This window comes from Sminthopsis crassicaudata, chromosome 2 (assembly GCF_048593235.1).
Source record: "Sminthopsis crassicaudata isolate SCR6 chromosome 2, ASM4859323v1, whole genome shotgun sequence".
Lineage (NCBI taxonomy): Eukaryota > Metazoa > Chordata > Mammalia > Dasyuromorphia > Dasyuridae > Sminthopsis > Sminthopsis crassicaudata.
Window position 1 is genome coordinate 629,693,469 of NC_133618.1, and position 12,841 is coordinate 629,706,309.

Genomic DNA, 12,841 nt, shown 5'->3' on the forward strand with positions numbered 1-12,841 from the left:
TTTCTCTTAAGTGCTGAAAATAGACATTAAAAATCAAACTGATAACTATGCTCTGGAGTAAAGTATTCCATTCTACTCGAAACATTCTGATATACCCTTTTGCTTTTCAATCACTCTTCTGAATAAACTTAACTTACCTGTTTTTTTGTATACATCATCAAATATTGGATTACTTCCTCTGTCTAAAAAACCATCTCCTTGATCAATTAGAGCTTCTTTCATAATTTTATATCCATATAGCACCACAATTCGCTGACTTCCAAAATAAACAGTATAGATAGAGCCATATTTTTCAGCCAGCTATGAAAAAGAATGCCAAGAAAGAAGAAACATTCAGTGTAAATCTTTAGAGATTTGAAAATATCCCCGACAATTACCTTATGATGTTCCATATGCATACCTATACATGCATGGGACAATATGTTGTAAATGAATCCCAAATATAAAAGGACATAAGCTGTGGGATAACATTCTTTTTAGTTTACTTTTTAGAAATCCTTTTTATTACATGGCACAGATTTTTTTGGGTAGATTTTGCTCCATTGGTACCTATCTTGAGTAAAAATTTTGTAAAAAGGCCTGCATTTGATTTTGGGTAGTTTACCTATGGAAGATTTATAGTAAGACATGGCAAAATGCCATCCAAAATGGAGAGGGCATTGCCACCTCCTAACAAAAGCTATCTAAAAAAGCTATCTAAAATGCTATTATTGTTGCCTCTCCTCTCCTTTTGAAATATTTGTAGTAATTTTGCAGTCATCAACACTTACTTCCAACTACTCTCACCAATTACTAATAGTCTTAGTTTACCCAAATTTATGGCCTTACCTTAATTCACATTCTTCTACACCTCTTTACAACATTTTACTCTTTTGACTACCTTCTTTTCTCTTTAGTCTTTTCTATCTGGGTTTCTATAATCCTTCTCTCTTTACCTCCCTTTTCCTCTTTCTCTGTCTCTGTCTGTATCTTTTCCTATTCCCTTTCCCTTTCTCATTTCCACTCATCAATCTCCTTTGCTGGATTATAGTCTATATTTAACCAAACATCTGTTAGTTTTCCCCATAGTATTGTCCTGGGCCATCTTCTCTTCTCTTTCTTTACTCTTATGCTTGGTCATCTCATAATTGTTATGTCCATAGCTCACAGATCTGTACATCTTGGACTAATATCATCCTTGAGTATACATAGGAATTCTACACTAAAAAACGTACAAGATAGGGCTGAGCCAAGATGGTGGAGAAGACATAAGCATCATTTTAAAGTCCCCTTCTACCCTCACTACTAATTACCAAATTCAGCCTCAGAAATAGTGCTTGACTGGCAAAATCCACGAATACTGGGAGTACAACAAATTACCAGCTGAAAATAATCTGGAAGATTGACAGAATAGGTTTGTCCTGATTGGCAAGAGCAGGCCAGTGCAGGCAGGGAGGTAGAACACAGAGTCTAGCACACTGAATGAAAGGGATTAGGTGGAAATTTTACAGAGAAGACTCCATCACAATTGGCTGCTCTGCTTTGGTTGCAAAGCAGTAGATCAGCAGAGAAATTACTAGACAACCAAAAATAGAATGTACTCAAAAATTGCCGGAATCTAACCGGATCTGGCTACATCCAACCAGCACCTGAAGTGACTCAGCATGGACTACAGCACAGCTCTACAGCTGTATTCTGCAGCTCTGGGCTTTTGCTTGTGGCAGCCACTAATCTGTTCAGCAGAGGGGCTATCCCTGGGGCAGCAACAAATCTGCAGGGTGGAGGCCACTCTATCAGACACAGTGGAACTTCCTCAGTGCAGCCTTGCTTCCCAGGGCAGAGATACTTCTATTGCAGGGCTCTTTCCAGAGCACTTCTGCAGCTCAGCCTCTCTTTGCAGCCCATTTGCAGGACAGCTTCTGTATATCTATCTATACCTATTCTGCAGAGGAAGCTGGTAACTTCCTTGCCCTGAAGACAGAAACTAAGGCCTTTTAAAAAATGAGTAAAAAAGCCATGCAAACTCTAACCATTGATAGATTCTATACAGAAAGAGAGCAGGTTTTCAACCCCAAGGAGACTAATAGCAGACAATCTCCAGACAAAAATCCCAAAGGGGGATGTAACCTCATCCCCATCATACAAGGCTCTCTTAGAAGAAATTACAAAAAAATCTTAAAAGAGAGCTAGAAGAAAAATGGGGAAAGAAAAGAGAAGCTCTGCAAGAGAGTACAGAAAAGACATATAATTCACTTAAAGAAAAATTTGATAAAGTGGAAAAAGAAAACAACTTTCTAAAAGGTGAATTGGAAAAGGGAAAGAATTCCCAGGGAAACAGAATTTGTGAATTGGAAAAGATAAAGTACTCCCAGGAAAGTATTTTTACTGAGTTATTTTCTTTTTCCAATTGGAAAATTATGATGAACACATTTTTATATTTTTATAAAAATATTTATATAAATATAAAAATATTACTATTTTTATAGGAAATCATCAAAGAAAACTGCCCAAATATAATAGAATCAGAAGGTAAAATAGGCATTGAAAAAAATTCATTGAACACCTTCTGAAAAAGACCCTAACATAAAATCTCCAAGGAATATTGTGGCTAAATTTCAGAACTATCAGACTAAGGAAAAAATATTACAAGCAGCAAGAAAAAAACAATTCAAATACCGAGGAGCAACATAAGGATCACTCAGGATCTATCTGTTTCCACATAAAAGGATCAAAGGGCCTGGAATCTGTTATTCCAAAAGGCAAAAGAACTTGGAATGCAACCAAGAATAAACTACCCTGCTAAGCTGAGTATTTTCTTCCAGGGAAGAAGATGGACATTTAAAAGTGCAACAGGTGAATTTCATTTGTTTCTAATGAAAAAATCAGAGCTAACTACTGGGTTTATATTCCAAAGAAATACAAAAGAAGGGAAATGGATCTGTATGTGCCAAAATGTTTGTGGCAGCCCTTTTTGTAGTGCTAGAAACTGAAAAATGAATGGATGACCATCAATTGGAGAATGGCTGGGTAAATTGTGATATATGAATGTTATGGAATATTATTGTTCTGTAAGAAATGACCAACAAGATGAATGCAAAGAGTCTTGGAGAGGCTTACATGAACTGATGCTGAGTGAAATGAGCAGAACCAGAAGATCATTAAACAGTTCAACAACAATACTGTATGAAGATGTATTCAGATAGAAGTGAATATCTTCAACAAAGAGAAGATCTAATTCAATTCCAATTCATCAATGATGGACAGATTCAGCTACACTCAGAGAAGGAACTGGGAAATGATTATAAACTGCATTTTTGTTTTTCTTCCCAGGTTACTTTTACTTTCTGAATCCACTTCTTCCTGTGCAACAAAAGAACTGTTCAGTTCTGCACACATATATTGTATCTAGGATATACTATAACATATTTAAAATGTATAAAACTGCCTGCAATCTAGGGGAGGGGGTAGAGGGAGAGAAGGGAAAAATCAGTACAGAAGTGAGTGCAAGGGATAATGTTGTTTAAAAAAAAGTATCCTTGCATATGTATTGTCAATAAAAAGTTATAATTATTAAAAAAAGAAAAAAAGGAAAGAAAAAACCAGAGTTAAACAAAAATTTGACCTCCAACTATAGGACTCAAGAGAAGCAGAAAAAGGTAAAAAGAACACTTGAAAACTGTATTTATGTTATGGACATACATAAAGAATGCATGTATAATTGGATTTTACTAATATAATATAAAAAGGGAAGTAGGAATGGAAAGGGAATAGTAACAGAAAAAGGAAAAAGGGGAGATAAAAAAGAGGGAAATTATATCCCATGAAGAGGCAAAAGAAGCCTATCATATCTGAGTGAATTTAGGCAGGGGGAGGGACATTGTGTGAATTTTACTCTCATCAGATTTGGTTCAAAGAGAACATAAAAGACATATTTGGTTTACAGAAAAATTCTCTCACCTCATTAAAAAGTGGGAGAGGGAAAGGCAAAAGGAAAAGAGTAATAAGGGAAAGGTATAACAAGGGGAAAGGATTGAAAGGGAATAGGAGGGATTCTAAATAGGAAAAGCTAAGTGAGGCAAGTGGTACCTATAAGTTTAATACTGGGAGGGGGCTATGAGAGGAAAGAAAAAGAAAAGCATAATCTGCGAATAATAAGATGGCAGGAAATACAGAATTAGTAATTTTAACCGTAACTGTGAAGGGGATCAATTCTCCCATAAAGTGGAGGCAGATAGCAAACTGGATCAAAAGCCAGAACCCTACAATATGTTGTACACAGGAAACACATTTAAAGCAGGGACATACATATGGAGTAAAGGTAAAAGGTAAGACCAGAATCTATTATGCTTGAGGTGAAGTCAAAAAAGCATCCTTATCTCAGATCAAGCAAAAGCAAAAATTGACCTATTTAAAAGAGATAAGGAAGGAAACTATATCTTGCTAAAGGGTAGTATAGACAATGAAGCAATATCAATACTAAACATATATGCACCAAGTGGTATAGCATCTAACTTCCTAAAGGAGAAGTTAAGAGAGTTGCAAGAAGAAATAGACAGCAAAACTATAATAGTGGGAGATCTCAAGCTTACACTCTCAGAATTAGATAAATCAAGCCACAAAACAAATAAGAAAGAAATTAAGAGGTAAATAGAATGTTAGAAAAGTTAAATATGATAGATTTTTGATGAAAACTGAATAGAGACAGAAAGGAATACACTTTCTTCTCAGCAGTTCATGGAACCTATACAAAAATTGATCATATATTAGGACATAGAGGCCTCAAAATTAAATGCAGAAAGACAGAAATAGTAAATGCATTCTTTTCAGGTCACAATGCAATCAAAATAATATTCAACAAAAAGCTAGGGGTAAATAGACCAAAAAGTAATTGGAACATAAATAATATCATTCTAAAGAATGAATGGGTGAAACAGCAGATCAATGACACAATTAATAATTTCACCCAAGAGAGTGACAACAATGAGACAACATAACAAAATTTGTGTGATGCAACCAAAGCGGTAATAAGGGGAAATTCTATATCTTTAAAGGCTTACTTAAATAAAATTTAGAAAGAAAAGATCAATGAATTAATTGGGCTTACAACTTAAAAACTAGAAAAAGAACAAATTTAAAAAACCCCAATCAAATACTAAACTTGAAATTCTAAAATTAATAAGAGAAATTAATAAAATTGAAAGTAAAAAAAACTATTAAATTAATAAATAAAACTAAGAGTTGGTTTTATGAACAAGGAATAAAATAGATAAACATTTGGGTAAATCTGACTAGAAGAAATCAAATTGTTAGTCTTAAAAATGAAAAGGGAGAAATTTCCAGTAATGAAGAGGAAATTAGAGTAACAATTAAAAAGTACTTTGCTCAACTTTATACAAATAAATTTGATAACCTAAGTGAAATGGATCACAACCTTCATAAATATACACTTCTGAGCTTAACAGAGGAGGAAGTAAATGCCTAATTAGTCCCATTTTTGAAAAAGAAGTAGAACAAGCTATTAATCAAACTCCCTAAGAAAAATTCCCAGGACCAGATGCATTTATATATGAATTCTACCAAACATTTAAAGAACAAATAACTCCAATGTTATATAAACTATTTGAAAAAATAAGGAATGAAGGATTCCTACCAAATTCCTTTATGACACAGATATGGTACTGATACCTAAACCAGGCAGGTTGAAAAGAGAGAAAGAAAATTATAGACCATTCTCCCTAATGAATATTGATGCTAAAATCCTAAATAAAATATTAGCAAAAAGTCTATAGAAAATCATCCCCAGAACAGTACACCATGACCAAATATGATTTATACCAGGAATACAGGGCTGCTTCAATATTAGGAAAAACTATTAGCATAATTGACTCTATCAATAACCAAATTGACAAAAACCATATGACCATCTCAATAGATGCAGAAAAAGCATTTGATAAAATCCAACATCCATTCCTATTAAAAACACTTGAGAATATAGGAATAAATGGACTTTTCCTTAAAATAATCAGTAGAATCTACTTAAAATCATCAGTAGGCATCATATGTAATGGAGATAAATTGGAACCATTCCCAGTGAGATCAGGGGTGAAACAAGGTGGCCCACTATCACCAATATTTTTTTAGAAATGCTAGCTTTGGCAATAAGAGTTAAGAAAAAAATTAAAGGAATTAGAGTAAGTAATGAGGAAACCAAATGATCACTTTTTGCAGATGACATGATGATATACTTAGAGAACCCCAGAGGTTCTACTAAAAAGCTATTAAAAATAATCCACACCTTTAGCAAAATTGTAAATATAAAATAAATCCACATAAGTCGTCAGCATTCTTATATATCACTAACAAAATCCAACAGTTAGAGGTACAATTTAAAGTAACCTCAGAAAGTATAAAATATTTGGGAATCTATCTGCCAAGGGAAAGTCAGGAACTATATGAGCACAATGACAAAACACTTTCCACATAAATAAAGTCAGATCTAACCAACTGGGAAAATATTAAGTGCTTTTGGATAGGTCGAGCATATATAACAAAGATGACAATACTACCTAATCTAATCCATTTATTTAGTGCTATACCAATCAGACTCCCCCAAAAAGTATTTTAATCACCTAGAAAAAAATCACAACAAAATTCATCTGGAAGAACAAAATGTCAAGACTTTCAAGGGAACCAATGGGTAAAAAAAATCACATGAAGGTAGCCTAGCTGTATCCAATCTAAAACTATGTTATAAAACAGCGGTTACCAAAACCATTTGGTATTGGCTAAGAAATAGACTAGTTGATCAGTGGAATAGGTTAGGTTCAAAGGACAAAATAGTCAATAGCTTTAATAATCTAGTTTCTGACAAACACAAAGACCTCAGCTTTTGGGATAAAAATTCACTGTTCGACAAAAATTGCTGGGAAAATTGGAAATCAGTGTGGCAGAAACTAGGCATTGACCCATACTTAACACCATAGCCAATAAAATAATTGTATGGATATGTATACATATTTTGTATTTAACATATACTTTAACATATTTAACATGTATTGGTCTACCTGCCATCTTGGGGAGTGGGTAGAGGGAAGGAGGGGAACAATTGGAACAAAAGATTTTGCAATTGTTAATGCTGAAAAATTACCCATGCACATATCTTGTAAATAAAAAGATATTATAATAATAATAAAAAAACCAAAAAAGTATAAAATAAAATTTTTTATCCTTACACTAAAATCTTCCAAATTTCCTTATCTATGGCTAAGATACCAATATATAAGAATAGATTTAACTTCATAATTAGCAAACTTCAATGGTTCCCTTTTACCCATGTGATCAAATGTAACTTTTTTTTTAAACATTTAAAGTCCTTTACAAACCAGCTGATACTGGTCTGTCAAGTATCCTTATCCTTCTTCATCTGTTTTATGGTTCAGGCTAGCTGATACTCTTGATGTTTCTCACACATCACTCTATGCTACAAGGCTTATGTAGTTTCTATGCCTAGGATCCATTTCTTCCTTAGCTCTTAGAATTCCTACTCTTCACAAAGCTTAGCTCAAATGACACTTTCTTTGCACGTTTTTCTTAGGCTTTCCCCTAATTGCTTGTGCCTTCCCTTCCACAGAAATTACCTTACATTTATTTTCAACACATTCTTATAAGCTTACTTTCCAAATTTTTCATTGACCTATTGTCTCACTTCCCCATTCTGTATCCAAAATAGAAGTTTGGGTCCTCTAAGGGGTGTGTGCCAAATCTCTCTCTAAGTTCTATAAGAAGGGATTGAATACAAAATTACTGTACCATTGCAGTGAGATATATATGCAGTGAAATATGTAGTTAGGGCAACTTATAACTTTGGAAGCATTTGGAATTTACCCTCACAAAGGTTCACAAATCACAAGTTAGAAGACGCATCTATTGATAAGTTGAGTTGCTCTTAGGAAGTTTCCCTCGATCATTATACTTTCACATTATCCCATTGCTAAGCCAGACTACTCCTCCACTTCAGGTTGGGTGCACATTTGATCCTCTCTAACACCAGGGGATAAATTGGGGGGACAACAAGGTGAATAAATTTGTTTGTTCACAGGTCTAAATATCACTAAAAGCTTTCCTAAAATCCATGATCAAAACTTTTTCCCACAAGTGTAGAATCCCATGTTGTCATAAATTTGGATGATTTCATAGAAAGATAATAGAAAGAAGGAATCTTCCATATGACTATCTGATACTAAACTGAAATTAAATATAAGGGAAATAGAGTGAAAAGGGCAAAGTAAGCTATACAATTTAGAAAACAAATACCTTTATCTAAAAAAAAAAAAAAAAAGCCTAACCTGACACCTAGTCCTAAAAATGTGACTTGTGGACCTTGCAGAAAAGACCCAGGAGAACAGATAAGATAAGGTGATGGTTATGGAATGGTGACTCACCAAGGCAAAAACAGTGAAATCATAGATGTATCAGTGTTGCCTTTTCCTATGCAAAGGCACTAAAAGTTGGACAAATTACTGAAAGCAGAATTGAAGAGTCAAAATTATATTCCTTTTATATAGGGAAATTAGAGTAGAGGCAACTATTACCCAAAAATATGGGAGGAAATGGTGAGAGGCATGGATAACTTGAACTATAGGAATAGATCTAAAGAGAGAAGTCTTGGAAATCCTCTTATTTCACAGAAGAATGAGCTAGAGCCCATTGATATAAAAGGATGGGGCCAAAGTTCCAAAAGTAGCAAAGTACAGAGGAATTCTGACACTAGACTTAGTGTTCCATCCACTATAGCATATAATCTTCCTCAGTTTTTACATATGTTAGACAAAAAAAACTATGAACATGCAATGCTTCCACTTCTTTTGATCATTTTACTATAAAACCCCATAAGTTTTCTGCAAAATCTGAACCCAATTAAGAACTTGATGATCTGATTTGAACATTTGTTTAATTTTAACATCAATTTAACTTTCAACCAAGCCCTTGTGAAATATTTCCTTGGACTTAGGAGGGTCTTTGGTAAGCCTTGTTTATATCTTCCTTCCCTAACTTCCTGGATTTGAAGATGACCTCTTGAACTTCTAAAAAAATGAAAAATATTGGAACTTTCTATAAGTATTCTAGAAGTAAAGAATTAGAAGAATTAGAAGAAGAAGAAAAAGAAGAAGAAGAAGAAGAATTAGAAGAAGAAGAAGTAGAAGTAGAAGAAGAAGAAGAATTAGAAGAAGTAGAAGAAGAATTAGAAGAAGAAGAAGAATTAGAAGAATTAGAAGAAGAATTAGAAAAAGAAGAATTAGAAGAAGAAGAAGAAGAAGAAGAAGAAGAAGAAGAAGAAGAAGAAGAAGAAGAAGAAGAAGAAGAAGAAGAAGAAAGAGGAGGTAAGAAGGAGGAAAAAAGAAGAACAAGGATAAGAAGTAGAACAAGAAGAAAAAGAAGAACAAGAACAAGAGAAAAGTAGGAGGCGTAGAAGTAGGACAGAGGAGGACAAGAATGAGGAAGACAAGGATGAGGAGGAAGAGGACCAGGAGGAGGATGAAGAGGGGGAGGAGATCTACATTGCCATATACATTTGCAATGGAGATATATTTGAAGCTCAAACTATGGTCCCAGCAAGTAACTGAGTCTCCTCTTTTTCCTATGTAAAAGATATCCCATTATTGCATATTCTATGTAATTGTGGCAATGGAAGAGGTGTCACTTTTCTAACTTTCTCAAAGGACATGAGGTTAACCTGGAATTTTCTATGCTTGATGAAGATAGGATGACTCACTGTCATCACTGTGTCCCTTCCTTAATGTTTGACAAACATCTTTTGATGTAAATTTCTTTTCCCTTTATTTTACAAAGTATTTTTCCCCTTTTTTAATATTTAGTTTGGAATGACTTGAAACTAATGGCTCTATAAGACATCAAGAAGTAATGAAAAAAGGCAAAATCTCCCCAAAACAATGGAGGGAGGATGAAGTAGGAGCTTGGATAATCAAGAAATAGGAGAGTCCTTTTTCTTCATGGTTTCTATGACACTTGTCTCTTCTGTTTCTTCTGCTACATGTCTGGCTGCTTATTGTCAATTCTCATTGCTGCATCATTATACTTCTCCTGACTACAAAGATTCATTTTGTGGGCTCTCTTTTCTCTCTACTCCCTTGAAGATCTCATGAACTGCCAAACACTTTCTAACTAGATTATCTCAGCACCTATGGCCTCAGTGATTATTTCCAAACTGAAGACTCCCAAATTTATAGAACTAGAATTTATCATTTTTATACTCCACATAACCAGTGGCTTAGAAGTACTCAAAATGGATGTCCTATTGGCATTGCAAATAATATATACATAATTCAACTAAATATCTTTCTCATAAAACTACTTCTTTCCCCAAAATTACCCATTTCCCTTGAGAACACCCAAGAGGTAGACTATCCTTGAAGATAATTCCATTAACCCTGTATTGCCGTCATGGATTTATATTTGACTTAATTCTTATTTATATCTAAATATACTTACAATAATCTATGGTCAAGTTGGATAGATTCTATCTTCAGGTCCCCACATCTATTCCATCTTGCTTCATGACATGTTTGCTGACCCCCACCTTGCTTAAACTGCTGTAACAGATTGGTGAGACAGGCAACTAAACACGTTAAACAAATAAGTCACTCCAAGAGAAAGAGAAGATGTAATATGACAGGAAAGTAAAAGCACCATCAAGTTCCCTTGGAAATGAATATAGTCCACAACTCTTACTCAAGAGCCTTTGGAATCCATCTTCATGTCAATGACTCCTGCCCCAAGACCACTGACTTTGTTTTCAGCACAGGCCAAACAGCCTTCCTTAAAATGAGGAGCTAAGATTAGGGAGAAGGGACCCACCTTTCTCACCACCACCACTACCAGTTACTAAACAGCTGACTCTAGCAGGAAGCAAAATTCCCTGAGAGTGGCAGCCCTACACTTCAGATAACTTTTTCTATTTTGATCACAGCCTTTCACACATTATTCCTACAAGGACAACACTGACAACTTATTCTGTAAGTGCTGAAACCTCAGTAATTGAATCCTAGAAAAGAAAAAGAGGCTCACTGTGGAATGATTCAATATCAGAAAAGATACATTATCAGTAGAATTGTCATTAAGTGCTCTGAATTACCATGAGTTTTGTTAATGTTCCCTAAAGAGCACAAGGTCTTTCCATCTGAAATCTCTTACCTTGTTATTTTCACAATACTGAGCATATAATAAGCACTTGATAAATGATATTTTATCCTTTCTTTCATTAACCTCCAAGATCAATCTCTTCCTTCAAGTATTTCACATCTGCAATGAATAATCCAGACAACTAACAACTCAATATTGCCATGGTTCAGTTCTGACTACTTCAACTCAAAAAGTTTGCACTAACTTGGCACTTAAATGCCTCCACAGCTGGCTCCAACTTAAGTGTGCAGATTTATTTTATATTATTCCTCATCTCTAATTTTACTAACCTACCCTGCTAGCTATATTATCTCCCAACTCCTTGTCTTTATGCAGGCTGTCTACCATACCTGGTATTCATTCCCACCCTCTCTTCCAATAAGGATTTGTTACTTCCTTCAAGGTCCAGTTCACGTATTCTCTCCTACCTGAAACTTTTTGGGGTCCCAGGTTATGAGTGATTTCTCTGTCCTCTAATTTCCTTTCACTTGCTTGTCTATGAATTTGTTGTATCCCTTATGGAGAACATAAGCTTCTGAAAGACAGGAATTATTTTCTGTTATGCAGTTTTATTTTCCAAAGTTTCTCTGCTGCCACAGTGCCTGGCATATAGTAGATGCCAAGTAAGTTTGCATTAATTGAGTGACTTTTATCTTTCTATATGTGTAGAGTAATGTGATATACATAGTAAATATTGAATTTCTTCTGCTGCTACCAAAGTTTTGAGAAAACAATCAATTAATGACTACTATAATTGTGAATGGAGAGATCACTCAGAGCCCTTAATTCACCATTCATGAGCTAGGACTCCAAATCTCCATGAGCCTTGTTTTAAAGACACATTTGAAGCCTTTGTGTCACCTTCCACAACCCAATCAGCTGGAATTCAAACCCCAAATCCAGCCCATTTACCTGTGAGAATGATGCAATCATGTTCTTCAAATCCAATTGCAGGAGGTTGCCAAGAAATGGAAGAGGAGTAGGACCTGGTGGGAGCTTTCCCTTTTTGAGTCCCTGACTCCATTGAGATAAGAAGATCAACAAAAGAACACAAGCCAGGAGGACAGAAGTGGTGAGTCCCCAAGGGTCCATTGCCCTGAGAGATGGTCCTACAGCTCTAAGAGGTATCAGCTCAAATATTAGATTTTTATAATCATTGACAGAAACAAGGGGTGGCAATGCCCAGCCAATAACAGGATAGGTTTGCAGGCATTACAGTTAGTTTTCCATTAACCAAGCAACCAACAGGTGATTAAGGATATATCTAAATAATTGTTCCTTTGGAATCAGTTCCTAAATCGAACCTGATCCTAAATCATACATGGATAGTTGGGATAGGGCAGGATTTGTTCTCATCTTCTGGAGGTTTATCAACTATCAACAATGAACTTTCTGTCAGTCTATGGGGCTTTGTTGAGCTAAGAAAAGAGCAAATATCCAAATTCAGTCTTAGAGGAGGTGGGTCAAGAATCCAGATTCTAAATTCTGCAAACATGATCTCACAGTAGAGTCAGGTGATATCTTCTTATCTTCTAAACTACACTGGGCTTAATTGACATGCTTGTTTTTTCTCCACCTTGAAATACATTCTGCTTGAGAAAGAAAGGGGCAACCAAATAAGTATTCACATGCCCTATCTCCTTTCTACCTGTTTAAGCAGTGA

The 12,841-nt window shown here is 35.0% G+C and overlaps 1 protein-coding gene across 2 annotated transcripts in view; it reads right to left on the minus strand.

The window, feature by feature from the left end:
- LOC141558748 (cytochrome P450 2C23-like) overlaps positions 1-12,329 on the minus strand; it is a 24,114-nt gene extending 11,785 nt beyond the window's left edge. For both annotated transcript variants that reach the window (XM_074296423.1, XM_074296422.1), the window contains exons 1-2: positions 12,091-12,329; positions 138-300 (exon numbers count right to left, since the gene is read on the minus strand). In XM_074296423.1, coding sequence (XP_074152524.1) covers positions 138-300; positions 12,091-12,270 — 343 coding nt within the window. In that variant the 5' untranslated portion in view covers positions 12,271-12,329. The remainder of the gene's footprint in view (positions 1-137; positions 301-12,090) is intronic.
- Between the last annotated feature and the right edge of the window lie 512 nt (positions 12,330-12,841).